At 35.4% G+C, this 14,522-nt stretch overlaps 1 protein-coding gene across 1 annotated transcript; it reads right to left on the bottom strand.

The window, feature by feature from the left end:
- Positions 1 to 9,157: 9,157 nt before the first annotated feature.
- Positions 9,158 to 11,294, bottom strand: LOC110870565. The gene is made up of 7 exons (XM_022119747.1): positions 11,269 to 11,294; positions 10,777 to 10,904; positions 10,597 to 10,681; positions 10,371 to 10,495; positions 10,049 to 10,259; positions 9,833 to 9,943; positions 9,158 to 9,233 (listed from the first exon to the last, which is right to left on the bottom strand). The coding sequence occupies exons 1-7, from the start codon at positions 11,292 to 11,294 to the stop codon at positions 9,158 to 9,160; spliced, it is 762 nt and encodes a 253-aa protein (XP_021975439.1).
- Positions 11,295 to 14,522: the final 3,228 nt, after the last annotated feature.

The raw sequence follows: 14,522 nt of genomic DNA, 5'->3' as shown, positions 1-14,522 counted from the left end.
TTTCTTGAAACGACCTCACCAACGAGTTAGGGGTGATTCCCTTACCTAGGTGATCGTTACCAAAACGTTCTTTTGAAACGCCTTATTATGCAACTAGATCATATTTTATACATAAATTGCCTATGAATAATCAAATCCCTACTTATGCAATTTTCAAAATTTATCATTTTATCAAACGTATTATATACCCCATTATATATTTCACAATACACCAAAATTTTAAATCATGCCTTAAAACGTTTTATTTCCCAAATTTCAGAATCTTACGAAAGGCTATCTATCAAATTAATCGGTCAAATGAATCTCTTGCCCATGAACTTCATGTTCAACTTAATCACTAAAACACACACGTACGTTATATCATCATACTAGAGACTTCCATTCTCAACCGAGATCAAACCAACCTTTCTCAATTACTATAAGATCTTATAGATGTTATATGATCGTTTTACCAAATGTGCTTTTCAACGTCAACAAATCATTTGTTAAAAACTCTCTTCAATAACCACTAAGTCGGATTTGCTAAATTCCTTTTCTAAGGATCAACGTTTTCATAAGAACCTCCAAAAAAAAAATATTCAAAATTCTTGTTTTGAGGCAAACCTAATTAGTCATTCAAATTTCAAAAACACGTGGGCAAGAAGACTTCATAGGGACCGACCATCTTCAAATTACATAAACCTCTTTTACACAAAAGTAGCATTTCCATTCATCACAAAATACATTATGCTTAACCAATGAACACCTTATGTTCCCTTACATTTACATACTATATTCTACCTTCAAATCAAGTTCTATCTAATTTTGATTCGATAAACTCAACGTTTCGTTTAAACAACTATACATGCATACCATCATACACATTTCAGTCGATACCTCGCGGCAATTTCATTTACAACATTCATTTTATATGAACCTTTTCAAGCACTTTTACATGCTTAAAATTGTAACGTTTCAATTAATACTATATACGCAATCATTAGTATTCGTGCTTACACTCACACTCATATTCATAACCTTACGTTTTATGCTTATACCTATACTTATACGTTCCATGTTTTTACTTATATTCATACGTTTCATGCTCATACGTATACTCATACTACGTTTAATATCTATGTTCATACTTACGTGAATAATCATACCTAAACTTAAACTTATGCTCATACTTTCATTCATACACATGATTCATACATTCGTACCTATACGCGAGCATAATCCAAGGGATTTGCTTACGTGGGTCCCATACATACTTAAGCATGGACTTGCTTACATACTACATTCTTACACGTACACATTCTTAATTTTTAAATTATGTATACCCTGATTCATACACAACTAGTACAAGCTATGCGGATCGTGCGACGATCAATATAATCGCGGGTGCACATGGGATTATAGTGATGGGTGTATGAAAACCATAGAGTGTACTATTGTGTATGGTAAGACACGGAACGTAACATGACACCGAATACGAGATCGACGTAACGTGGTTAAAACATGGTGGATACGCCGCTGGTACTTCCTATATATATATATATAAGTGTTTTTCACTATGTAACCAAACCTTCGTAAAACGTGCCATGAGAAATTCAGTGTTTTGCAAACCTACTTAGACCTAATACGTGAACTTTAACAACTCACAAACGCACTATATCCGATTATCCACGACGAGACTTCCTTCTTAACACACTATTTCCATCTATCCAATACTTATGTCATTCTTATACTTGCATTCGTTAGTAAGAGTAAATCGTCCACCCTTATACCTCAATTATTCTCTATTGTCTCAAACTTCAAAGCCTCAATTTTAAACAACCCTCATCGGCTTGCTAAAAACCTTTTTTTGAGTCTTTCTCTTGAATAAATTTCAGGACGAAATTTCCTAAAGGAGGGGAGACTGTAACGCTCCGCGTTTCCATAACTTTCCTAACTTAGAAATCGAGCCTAGAAAATCTATTTTTAGAAACTTGTCCCTTTCAAAAAGATTACAATCAGTTGTATCATCGAAACACCTTTATCCTTAAATTAACTTGTTATAATTTGGGATATTTATTTACTTATTGTTAACTTAACTAAATTTATTTATTTTACTATTTAAAGGTTATTTTTTTTTATAATAAATTAAGCTAGTCTCGTTAAATTTTAAAGTTAGTGACCTAACCTGGTTAGTTAGTCTTATAAAGTTAGTCTTTTATAACATAACAAAAGTTAGTGGGTAAAGTTTAGGGTCTATTTGAGTAAATAATAGAACCATAAAAACAACAAAACCCTAACACTCTTTTATTTTAACTCCACCCAAATCAGAACCACACCTCCATCTCTCTCTCTAAAATCCGGCCACCGGATTAGGGTTCCGGCGACCCTTCCGGCGCTGCCTTTCCGGTGAGTCACACCCTTACTACACTCTCATCTTCAATCCACTTCTTCCCTCTCAAACTCTCTTCTCTGCAGATTACATCTTCAATATTGTGAAGCCTTCACTTCCATAAAACACAATAAACCCTCACCATCTTCAATTGAAACTGAACCAGGGCTCTCATCGATTTTTTGGCAACCGGAGCCGGATACGGCTGGCGCTCCGGCGCCTCTTTCTTCTTCGACAATGGCTTACGGCGGCGAGACATAAACCGAGAGAGAGAGAGAGACAGAGAGAGAGAGAGACGTAGAGAGGGAGACGACGGCACTGCCGTCATCTGCGGCGGCGGTGGCAGCCGTTCAACCCCGTTTGGGTTCGATTTCGGTCGATTGTTTATCACCTCAGTCCGATTTCGCGAGTTCGGGTCTGTGTGTTCTCGGTTCAGGTCAGGTATCGCCGTTTAGATTTTATTTTGTTTAAACTTCGATTCAAATCCAATGTTTTTGTTTCAGTTCAGATTCGGTTCGATGTGTGACTTGGGTTCGTTGGGCTCGGGTCAGGTCTAATAGCAGGTTCGGTCCCTGTTCAGTTCGGGTCAGCGGGTTCAGTCCCGGGTTGTTAACTGGTTCGGTTCAGTCGCGACTCACGTCCGGTCCTGGTCAGTTTCGGTTTAGTCAACATAAGTCCGCTCAGTCAAACCAGTCAGAATCGATGTTCGGTAAATTCTAACGCCTTGAAATTCGTTGTATTATTTATATTAACGATATCTTACAAACGCGAGCCTCGGTGTTTTAATGACGCGCATATTAGTTACATTGTTTTAGATTTAGTTCTTGTTTTAAATCGCGAAGCCGAATGTTACATGATTTGTAAACTTAATAGAAGCTTATGTATACATATATATATTTATATTGTTCGGATGTTTATTGAATTTTGAACATGTAAGTCGACAACTTGTGTTGTCGGGATCGTCCAAAAACAGAGGAAACTCTGCCCGATTTTCGAAAAAAATTCATAATTTAAAATGCGTTAAAATTATAAAACTAAACGTATCAGTTTCAAATAATTTTTATAAAATAAATATAGATGTATATTTATTCTTGACAATACTCCTTAAATACTCTTGATGGATTCAAATTAGAAATTTTTTTCATAAACTATATACAACACACATATATATAAATATCTTATACCTTTCGCCAAGATATAAATACATATATACCAAATATGCCTTTCGTCAAATATATATATATATATTCATTATTTTGACAACACACCTACAACCCTTTTTATGAAATCAATTCAGAGTTTTCTTTCATAAACAGTGTTAATTATATACGTACATTCTAATTCCACTTCGAATCCTCCATCATTAATCCGTCTTACTCATGCACCTCCGTTTGCCCATAGAGGGTGACCTCAGTGTTCCATCCTCCCAAACTCGCACTCTCGTCAACACTCGGATAATCGGAAGACTTAGCAATTATGTGAGTATACTCGTATTTCCCCTTTTTACTTTTACCACTTTTGGGGTATAACATGTTTACTTATCAAAAACTTACACATGAACATTTTGCTTAAACACATGAACATTCCTATAACATGCTTGTATACGTGATGGCTTGATACTTTAAACTTGGGTGAAACTTATGTGTTGAATTTATCATTAACTTCGTACGAGCCAAACCGTGACATATGTAGCGCTATAGGATTAACGACCCGCCCTTTATCATCGGTAATGTCATGAGCATATTGCGTTTCCTTGGTTTGATATGTTAGACACATGCCATGTTTAAATGTTTATCTTGAATCACATGCTTGCTATGAGGAATTGTTTAAAACTTATCTTTACTATGTACGTATCAAACTTGTATACTCGCCTTTGCTTTTGCATTGAATTATTTTTAAACATGTTACAGGTTGATGAGGATGATGCTAAGAAAAGAAGTAGCATTGATGCCTAGATACACATATAGACGTTAGGGTTTAATATGTTGTATCAATTTTGTTATGTTGTCATGTTATTTTTGTTAAACTTGTTGTATTTGAATTTTTATAATGTTGACAATTTATCTTATGAAATGAAATCGGATTATTTAAATACTTGTCACAATTGTTAGCGTTATGATGTCTCGAGCAATCTTCACACTTCGTCTCATCCCGATGTTTCCGCCATTGGTTGGGGTGTGACAGATTGGTATCAGAGCCATAACTATAGGGAATTAGGAAAAGTAGGAATGCTTTAACCTAGTCTATAGTTTTAGAGCTTTATCTTGTGTATTGCTTGAAACTACTTGCATGGTACTTTACTCCTCACTTATTCGCTTTGACTGTTTAAACATTTATGTCGCTTGAGTGTTAATACTTGACGTGCTATTCTTATGTGTCAATACTTGTCTTATTATATGTCGATACTTGATTTATTGATCTATTCTTTGTGTGTTATTCTCGACATGCCTTTTATGTGCTTATACTTGTTCGTTATTTCCTTTAACATACGCCTTTTTACAAGGCATTTTACTCGATTTTTTTTCTTAAACTCGAAGACACTCATATTATACGAACGAGACGAGTTCACCAAAATAGGCGTGAAACCCATAATTTGGTGAACAACTCTCAATCCATCCACCTTCCTTTTCTCTTACACGAAATTCACCATCAAGTTAGGAGTGAAATCCTCACCTTTATGGAGAAATTCAAATTTCAAATTCTAGTGGACCCTCGTCATAGTGTTGAAATTAAATTTTGACCCGACGAGTACCAACCACACTTAGGATACGAAATCGTCAAGTTAGGCGTAAAACCCGCACCTTGTCGACTAGACCCACTCCTCAATTTTTGTTTTTCATAAATCCCGCCAAGTCTCGAGATTTCGATCGAATTGTGACATGTAGTAACCGGAAGGGTAAATACCGTTAACCGACTTTTCGGCGAGAGTATTTCACCTATTAGGCCAAAGCATGCTCCTCAAACTCGAAAGACTTTTCGACCACTTTGGTTAGTCAAAGTTCCGTTTTGGAACCATCCTAAATTTTAATCAAGCATGTGTTTTACTATTTATTTTATACGATGCCATCTTTCAAATACGAATTTACTTTCGATATTTCCTCCTCACACACGCATCATACTAGGACCTTTCATACATTTATACCTAAGCATGAATTCATATGATTTAAATTCATATCCCTTGTAACGACAAGTTGGGAAATATCATCGAGATAGGAGTGAATTCCTTACCTTGACGATTAACCCCACTCCTTTTTTTTTCTTGAAACGACCTCACCAACGAGTTAGGGGTGATTCCCTTACCTAGGTGATCGTTACCAAAACGTTCTTTTGAAACGCCTTATTATGCAACTAGATCATATTTTATACATAAATTGCCTATGAATAATCAAATCCCTACTTATGCAATTTTCAAAATTTATCATTTTATCAAACGTATTATATACCCCATTATATATTTCACAATACATGAAAATTTTAAATCATGCCTTAAAACGTTTTATTTCCCAAATTTCAGAATCTTACAAAAGGCTATCTATCAAATTAATCGGTCAAATGAATCTCTTGCCCATTAACTTCATGTTCAACTTAATCACTAAAACACACACGTACGTTATATCATCATACTAGAGACTTCCATTCTCAACCGAGATCAAACCAACCTTTCTCAATTACTATAAGATCTTATAGATGTTATATGATCGTTTTACCAAATGTAGTGGTATTAGGTATGGTGGTGCTTGGTGATGGTTGTGTGACAGTAGGTGTGAAAATTGAGGTCGTTTGACCCGTTGTGGGTGGTACTTGAGATTCTTGCATGATGTTTCTTGGTGTAATGGGTGAAGTAGGTGAACCAACAATTCTGTTCTCTCGTAATAGAACTCTGTTTTGCCTCAATGTCCTTTCAATTTCCGGATCGAACGATAGTGGTGACGACTTGTGAGAGCCTCTAGTATGCATACACCTGAAAGTACCTGCACACTAAACACAACCAGTGTAAACCCGAAAATAACAAACAAAACTACTAAATTAACACACGTTGCGCACTACTCCCCGGCAACGGCGCCAAAATTTGACGTGATGTCGTGGTCACAATCAAATTTAATCTAAATAACAACTATAGCTAGCGGTAAATGGGTATCGAACTCAGGGAGTATGTGGAAAATGTGTTGATGTTATAGCTTTGCACTTTAACTAAATTAACCTAATTTGCAGAAAGTAAAGATCAATAATTTGGATTGTTTGGTTTTAAAACTAAAATTAACTAAATAACTTCAAATCAGAGGTTGGTTCACCAAAATAGGCGTGAAACCCATAATTTGGTGAACAACTCTCAATCCATCCACCTTCCTTTTCTCTTACACGAAATTCACCATCAAGTTAGGAGTGAAATCCTCACCTTTATGGAGAAATTCAAATTTCAAATTCTAGTGGACCCTCGTCATAGTGTTGAAATTAAATTTTGACCCGACGAGTACCAACCACACTTAGGATACGAAATCGTCAAGTTAGGCGTAAAACCCGCACCTTGTCGACTAGACCCACTCCTCAATTTTTGTTTTTCATAAATCCCGCCAAGTCTCGAGATTTCGATCGAATTGTGACATGTAGTAACCGGAAGGGTAAATACCGTTAACCGACTTTTCGGCGAGAGTATTTCACCTATTAGGCCAAAGCATGCTCCTCAAACTCGAAAGACTTTTCGACCACTTTGGTTAGTCAAAGTTCCGTTTTGGAACCATCCTAAATTTTAATCAAGCATGTGTTTTACTATTTATTTTATACGATGCCATCTTTCAAATACGAATTTACTTTCGATATTTCCTCCTCACACACGCATCATACTAGGACCTTTCATACATTTATACCTAAGCATGAATTCATATGATTTAAATTCATATCCCTTGTAACGACAAGTTGGGAAATATCATCGAGATAGGAGTGAATTCCTTACCTTGACGATTAACCCCACTCCTTTTTTTTTTCTTGAAACGACCTCACCAACGAGTTAGGGGTGATTCCCTTACCTAGGTGATCGTTACCAAAACGTTCTTTTGAAACGCCTTATTATGCAACTAGATCATATTTTATACATAAATTGCCTATGAATAATCAAATCCCTACTTATGCAATTTTCAAAATTTATCATTTTATCAAACGTATTATATACCCCATTATATATTTCACAATACATGAAAATTTTAAATCATGCCTTAAAACGTTTTATTTCCCAAATTTCAGAATCTTACAAAAGGCTATCTATCAAATTAATCGGTCAAATGAATCTCTTGCCCATTAACTTCATGTTCAACTTAATCACTAAAACACACACGTACGTTATATCATCATACTAGAGACTTCCATTCTCAACCGAGATCAAACCAACCTTTCTCAATTACTATAAGATCTTATAGATGTTATATGATCGTTTTACCAAATGTAGTGGTATTAGGTATGGTGGTGCTTGGTGATGGTTGTGTGACAGTAGGTGTGAAAATTGAGGTCGTTTGACCCGTTGTGGGTGGTACTTGAGATTCTTGCATGATGTTTCTTGGTGTAATGGGTGAAGTAGGTGAACCAACAATTCTGTTCTCTCGTAATAGAACTCTGTTTTGCCTCAATGTCCTTTCAATTTCCGGATCGAACGATAGTGGTGACGACTTGTGAGAGCCTCTAGTATGCATACACCTGAAAGTACCTGCACACTAAACACAACCAGTGTAAACCCGAAAATAACAAACAAAACTACTAAATTAACACACGTTGCGCACTACTCCCCGGCAACGGCGCCAAAATTTGACGTGATGTCGTGGTCACAATCAAATTTAATCTAAATAACAACTATAGCTAGCGGTAAATGGGTATCGAACTCAGGGAGTATGTGGAAAATGTGTTGATGTTATAGCTTTGCACTTTAACTAAATTAACCTAATTTGCAGAAAGTAAAGATCAATAATTTGGATTGTTTGGTTTTAAAACTAAAATTAACTAAATAACTTCAAATCAGAGGTTGGTTGTAAAGCAGATTAAGAGGAAGCGATCATCCTAAACTTCCGGTTTGCTTTTGACAATTGTGTTTAAATTCACTAGAAAGAATCACATAGACATGATTCATGTATGATTGTTTGTTCGTGATAAAAGGGAACTAAGTACTCGGATTATGAAAACGCAAGGTTGTTACCCGATAACCAATTGACTAATATCCAACCCTAATCCCTCCCGTGATATCTCGATTGTCAGCGACACCAAGAACGTACGGTTTAGAATATGATCATAACATCAATCAACAATTTACAAACAAACATTCACACACCATAATAAACAAACAAACGTTGCAAGTCTATTATTCTAGAAATACGAATCCAAACACAAAAGTCATAGACAAACCTTCAATTTAGGATGATCACCGTAAGTTTAGCCACACATAGCTTGGTGAATCATCATAACAACAAGTTTAGTGTTCATACCAATCAAAAACATAAACCGAATGTTAGAAATTGTTTGGAACCAAGTACAATCAGCCAAAATCGCCCTTAAGATGCCAGAGAAACGTCCAATGATGAGATAATGTGAAAAGACACCCAAAAACTGAATAAATGAGGCAGTTACGGAATTCTATGCAGCCTCCACCATAAATTACGGTACCCACCGTAATTTACGGTGGTCTTCAAATTGATACGGTGAAAGTACACTGAGTTAAGGTGGAATCTGGCATGTTTCAGGGCCACCGTAAATTACGGTGGTCACCGTAATTTACGGTGGACCCCTGAATGCTGGGTTTTGTTTCTTCTTTCATTCCACGCATGACCCGTTCATCTCCAATCCTTCCAAAGCTGCATTGTATCCACTTTTAGCTTCCGAACTGCACCTGAAACATAAGCACTCGTAGTTATCTAATTCAAGATAATTACACGATTAAGTGAAGGGTAAATTCATCTTTTAACATCATTGAGGGTTGTCCTATGGACCACCCGTCAGACAACATCCTTGCAACATATCACAAAACAACTATTGATCTCAATTTAATAAAATAATGAACTCTAAAAACATATTAAACGTACTTTCAAAAATAAATACTCACCTTTGAAGTTCGTTTAGCAAATACCTGGGAACATTATGAAAGGTTAACATCTTTGACTTCAGCTACTTCTTGAGTAACCTAAACGATCGTAATATATGATATTATATAAAAAAGTGCAGAATCCAGTTTTTGAACCTCAAAACAAAAATAAATAGATTGAAAAAGTAATTTTATATACTACCTCATCAGCAATTTCATCACCAATATCATCTCCACCAACCAACTCAGCAATTATTACCGGATCATCACATGTTTTTTGCACAGTATAAACACGATAGTCATTTTTAAGATTCAATTATGCAACATCAATCTTAAAAGCGACCTTCTTATCAACCAATCGAAATATCTCATGCGGGAAACGTTTGGTATCATTCACCTTCACCTACCTTTCTCTTATGTCACTCGCCGCTAATCCAAGAAGCTTCTGAACATCTCTATCAAACATAACAAAAGAAACACTACCACTCTCATCCTGCACCCGGACTTGAACCTTAAACCTGAAATATATATAAATGCCTAAGTAAACTCCTAAATTATATTGAAATATCAGTCTTAAACTGTTATTTATATCAATAAAATGTTAAATAATCATCATTGCTTACTTTGTGGTGATGGATGTACATTCACTACGAGATTTGGGACAAACCAAAGAAGTCGCATGCAATTGAAGAATATCATCCGAAACATTTTCAACATTCTGTAAGTATTCACTTTTAGTTATGACCTTCTTGAAACACTTACGACAGGCAGGATAAAACCAACCATACTCTTCTTGCACAATCTTATTGTCGCAACCACAACACAAGACACTTCCTGTAAAAAACAATAAATCCACTTGTAATCTATAGTTTGACAAACATGCAGGTGATAAACCAAACAAACAACCAAACTATATAAAAAGCTGTGAAATCTTTTCTGTCTCACTAATCTCATCAACATGTTTCTTCACACCATCTGTTACAAATTCTTTATGCAATGGAAAAATAGTCTGAGACGACAATATTGTTTGAGAAGTAGAACCACTCCCTTGTCCTTTTTTCAGTATAAGGCTACTCGATACCACAAATGATTAGAATTAGTATACAGATAACATGAAACAAAGTATTTGACTTCAAAAATATATACAGTGCAAATTATGTTGACAAATTACCTCCTCCATAGCTGATTAACTTCATGGATTTCTTCATTCAGAAACAGTCGTGTTGCAAACTTATCACTTTGAACTGTAAATTGATCTACATGCAAAAGTATATAAATATTTAGTCAACCTGTTATTATATTACCAGAAATAAAGAGTATAGTTATGATTTGCAAAAGTAACAAAAAATACCTCTCCATTCCTTACACTTTCCATTCTGTATAATAGCCATCACATTCTCATGAGCTGGGGTTTTAGAGATGAACTCGTTAAACTGCAGAGCATAATCATTCCACACGGTACATCGCAACACCGTACCCCTACATGAAAACAATATTCATATGACCATAAACTAAACACTAATTTATGACCATTTTTTTACAATCTATAAAATCAAAACTAAACTGAATGAATAACAATATAAAATCAAAGGAAATTTATGATCATTTATTAAAGTAGTAAACGAGCCACAAATTAACTACCATATTCATTTGAAGAACAAATTGTCAGGTCTCATTTATTACCATGAATCCACCTTAGATACAAACACTATTGATCTCATTTATTACCATTACAATGATTCCACATTAAATACCAACATTCTTGATCTCATTTATGAACATCATTCCACATTAAATACAAACAATGCTTTGTACGTGACTGAACATGTAAACGACCACTTACTCCAAATCTTGAATATCGAAATTCATCTTCTTAGTTTCTTTTGGAGGTCGACCAAAGAATTCAAGATCTCCACACCAAACCACAGATCCAACAACATATATATGAACACATTATACAACAGAATAAGTAAAAAAATTTAATTTTATAAATTCTCAATTTTGTAAGCTTGGGTCTTACAGGTTGGTAATGAGAGCTCAAGGTTAAAGAGTAAATGTGTTTGGTTCAAGGCTTGAACAAGACATTCGGTAAGCTATTACGAATCTTATCGGTCTAGAATAGTTAAAAGTGTTGTAAACAAAACATAGGGCTATCGGGTGAACACATGTTACCTCAAATAAATTGGTAAAAGACTGGTATAAATAGTGAATTACTTGTGTTAACAAGTATCATAGAAAACCTTGTATTCTAGTACGTGTGCGTATTAACTTCAATGTTACTAATACTTTGTGAACGCTTTAGTTAAAGGACGCTCGCATCTAAAGATGGCGAGAGTTTAATGATTTACGGATATGACGATGGAACGGTCCGAAATATGACAAGGAGAGCATGCTCACCAAGGACCTAAATCGTGTAACGATATCGAATAAAGGTCAACGCCAATGAAAGCCCATTAAGGCGAGTATCTACCAGGTGCACGTTTTAAATTTATTGTACAAATAGCAATATGAAACAAATACGTAGTAACTGACTGTTGCATACAGAATATAAAACTTGGAAAACCTGGATAGGATACCTATCCAGGAAGATGTTTCCAAGAGAAAATAAGTAGAAATACGTATTATTTACAATTGTGAATAACAAAACAATAACATAATTCAATTTATCTAGAAACTTGGATGAGAGTAATCATCCAAGTAGGTATTCTCAATATGAATCCTATTGAGAAAAGTAACGATCACATTAACGAATGTGATTGTAATAATGTTTTATAGAAAGAAAACATTCGATATGTTCGAGGATAAAACGGGTAAAACTAATAATTGTTAAATAACAGTTAAATAAGGTTTTACCAAACAAAATCATAAATATGGAAATGAATCGAGGATTTACTTACATGGGAAGTAATGTGATAATTATAATAAGGTCACGCGTACCATGTGTTGATTGCTTACCCTGGCCAAGTAAGTGGTAAACACATGATACCATGAAGTTCTTATAATGATCGCATTTACGTCCGATGTAGTAAAGATGGGGCTAAGGGAATGAATTAAAAAGGAGCCCAAACGGGTCAAATAAAGAATAAAGTTTGATTGTTCATAAGTGATAGATTTCACACGAAAAAGTCAAACGGGTTGAATAAAGAATAAAGTTTTGGTTGAATAAAAGAGATGGATTTCGCTAAGACAACCAACGGGTCAAAACGAAGTCTTAATGCATACCGGAACCAAATAGGTCAAAACGAAGTCTTAATGCATACCATAATGGTTGCATTAATAATGGCTTCGGTAAAATACCCGGTTGATGGATAATTTCAAATATATGCGTAAACCGTGAAACGGGAACGCGGATTAAAAGTCAAAAGACTCGGAAAATGAGTTGTGACTAAAGATGATGAATTCGCGAAAGAAATTCGGAATAAATATGTTCAACTTTGTAAGGTTGAATGGGTTGAGGATTTCATACGAATAACCAAACGGGTGAAAATGAAGTCCCAACGCATACCGTAATGGGTGCGTGAATAATGACTTCGGTACGAACCCGGTTAATGGGTACAATTTACTAAAAGTCAAAAGACTCGGGTAATGAGTCATAATCGAAAGATGGATTGGGAAACGGTTAATTTTAAAAGAAACAGGTCTTGACACCAATAGGTGCAAGACGATAATATCTAAAAGGAAAATTTTCGAAAATGAAAAGATTGATATAAACTAAACATGACGTGATGCAATCACGGTCAAGAAAAGTGATATGGAATATAACCACATTGTAGCGCGAGCCATGGGATTGGGGTCATGAATGTTGTAAGCCTCGGGAAGGCAATGTGGGTATACCCGAGCGATAAGGATTAGCGTGGAATAAGCATGTTGACAGATTTATGTGACTGATGACCAAATGGCAACTCGATCGTAAACGATAAAGACAAGGAATACAAGGTGAAAGTAACAGCCCATGAGGCCTTACACATAAAAAGCACATACGATATGGCCCATGGTAATGCTTGACCGGGGAGACTGAGATGTTAAACAAGAAAAAAAGCAAGAAAGGAGTCGGACACCAATTGGGAGTCCGGAGGATATTGTCACACCTTCCAAGTAAGGTTACAGAATAAATTAAAATATGAGCAATGCTCAAGTGAAAAACGAAACCAAGTCCATTGGGTTTAACCCAAGGGACTACGTAAGAAAGGTTTCGGGGACGAAACCTCTTTAAGGGGGGTAGACTTGTAACACCCCAAAAACGGGTTTGGTAATCAAACCGCGTTAATGTTAAAGAGCGTGTAAAATACCCTTAGTGGTAAAAGTGAACCCGTAAACAAAATAACTAGGAAAAAAACTAACCTAGTTAGTAACAAGTAAATATGTAATAAAACAATGAGTTGTAACCTTATCTAATCAAAACTGAACTTGCAGGAGCAAAATTGTCAAAAAGGAAAACGTATGTTTTACAAACAAAAATTAAACACAACACACACATAATGTGTGTGTAGATCGATCATCAGGAGAACAACAAGGGCCAAACCCTTGTTGATTCAATTCCATCAAATTGATGGCTAAATCCTTTCAAGAAATGCTTGCATGATGATGAAATAGTGATCATCTAATGATGCGTGTGTAGCGTTATATGTTTTTGATTATATTTTTAGCCCTTTTTAACACTTTAGTCAATTTTTAAATTAACACGATATTCTACTAACACTAAAGACACATATGGGCAAGTGCACCCATCGTGAGCGTAGTATAGCGTTGGTAAGATACCGAGGTTGTCCAAGGACACAAGAGCTTTTAATACCGGTTTATCCTCAACGTCTAATCAAATCAAAATTTTAGAAAAAGGTTTTAACATGAAAATAAAAGCTAAAAATGCTGAAAATAAAAATAAAATAAAAACAGATAGACAAGATGAATCACTTGGATCCGACTCCCTTTAGTGTAACCTTTGATAATTTCCGCACTTTTGCACTTTTTAAGAGATTATCTTAGTTATAGTAGTAGGCCCCTCTTTTGAAGGTGACGTTACCCTCAACCTAGTAGTTTGAGTCAGTAAGGATACAATCCTAAAGGGTCGGAATATTGAAAGATAATTAATTAAGTTAT

This window comes from Helianthus annuus, chromosome 8 (genome assembly GCF_002127325.2).
Source record: "Helianthus annuus cultivar XRQ/B chromosome 8, HanXRQr2.0-SUNRISE, whole genome shotgun sequence".
In the NCBI taxonomy this organism is placed as follows: domain Eukaryota; kingdom Viridiplantae; phylum Streptophyta; class Magnoliopsida; order Asterales; family Asteraceae; genus Helianthus; species Helianthus annuus.
This window is presented reverse-complemented; position numbering and strand designations above follow the sequence as displayed.

Bases quoted from the DNA above. Each gene is read 5' to 3' on its own strand.
- LOC110870565 (XM_022119747.1), bottom strand. From the start codon at position 11,294: ATGAATTTCGATATTCAAGATTTGGA. The intron at 10,260-10,370 runs GTGAGACAGAAA...TGTTTTTTACAG, and splicing joins GAAACATGTTGATGAGATTA to GAAGTGTCTTGTGTTGTGGT. The intron at 9,944-10,048 runs GTAAGCAATGAT...TATATATTTCAG, and splicing joins TGTACATCCATCACCACAAA to GTTTAAGGTTCAAGTCCGGG.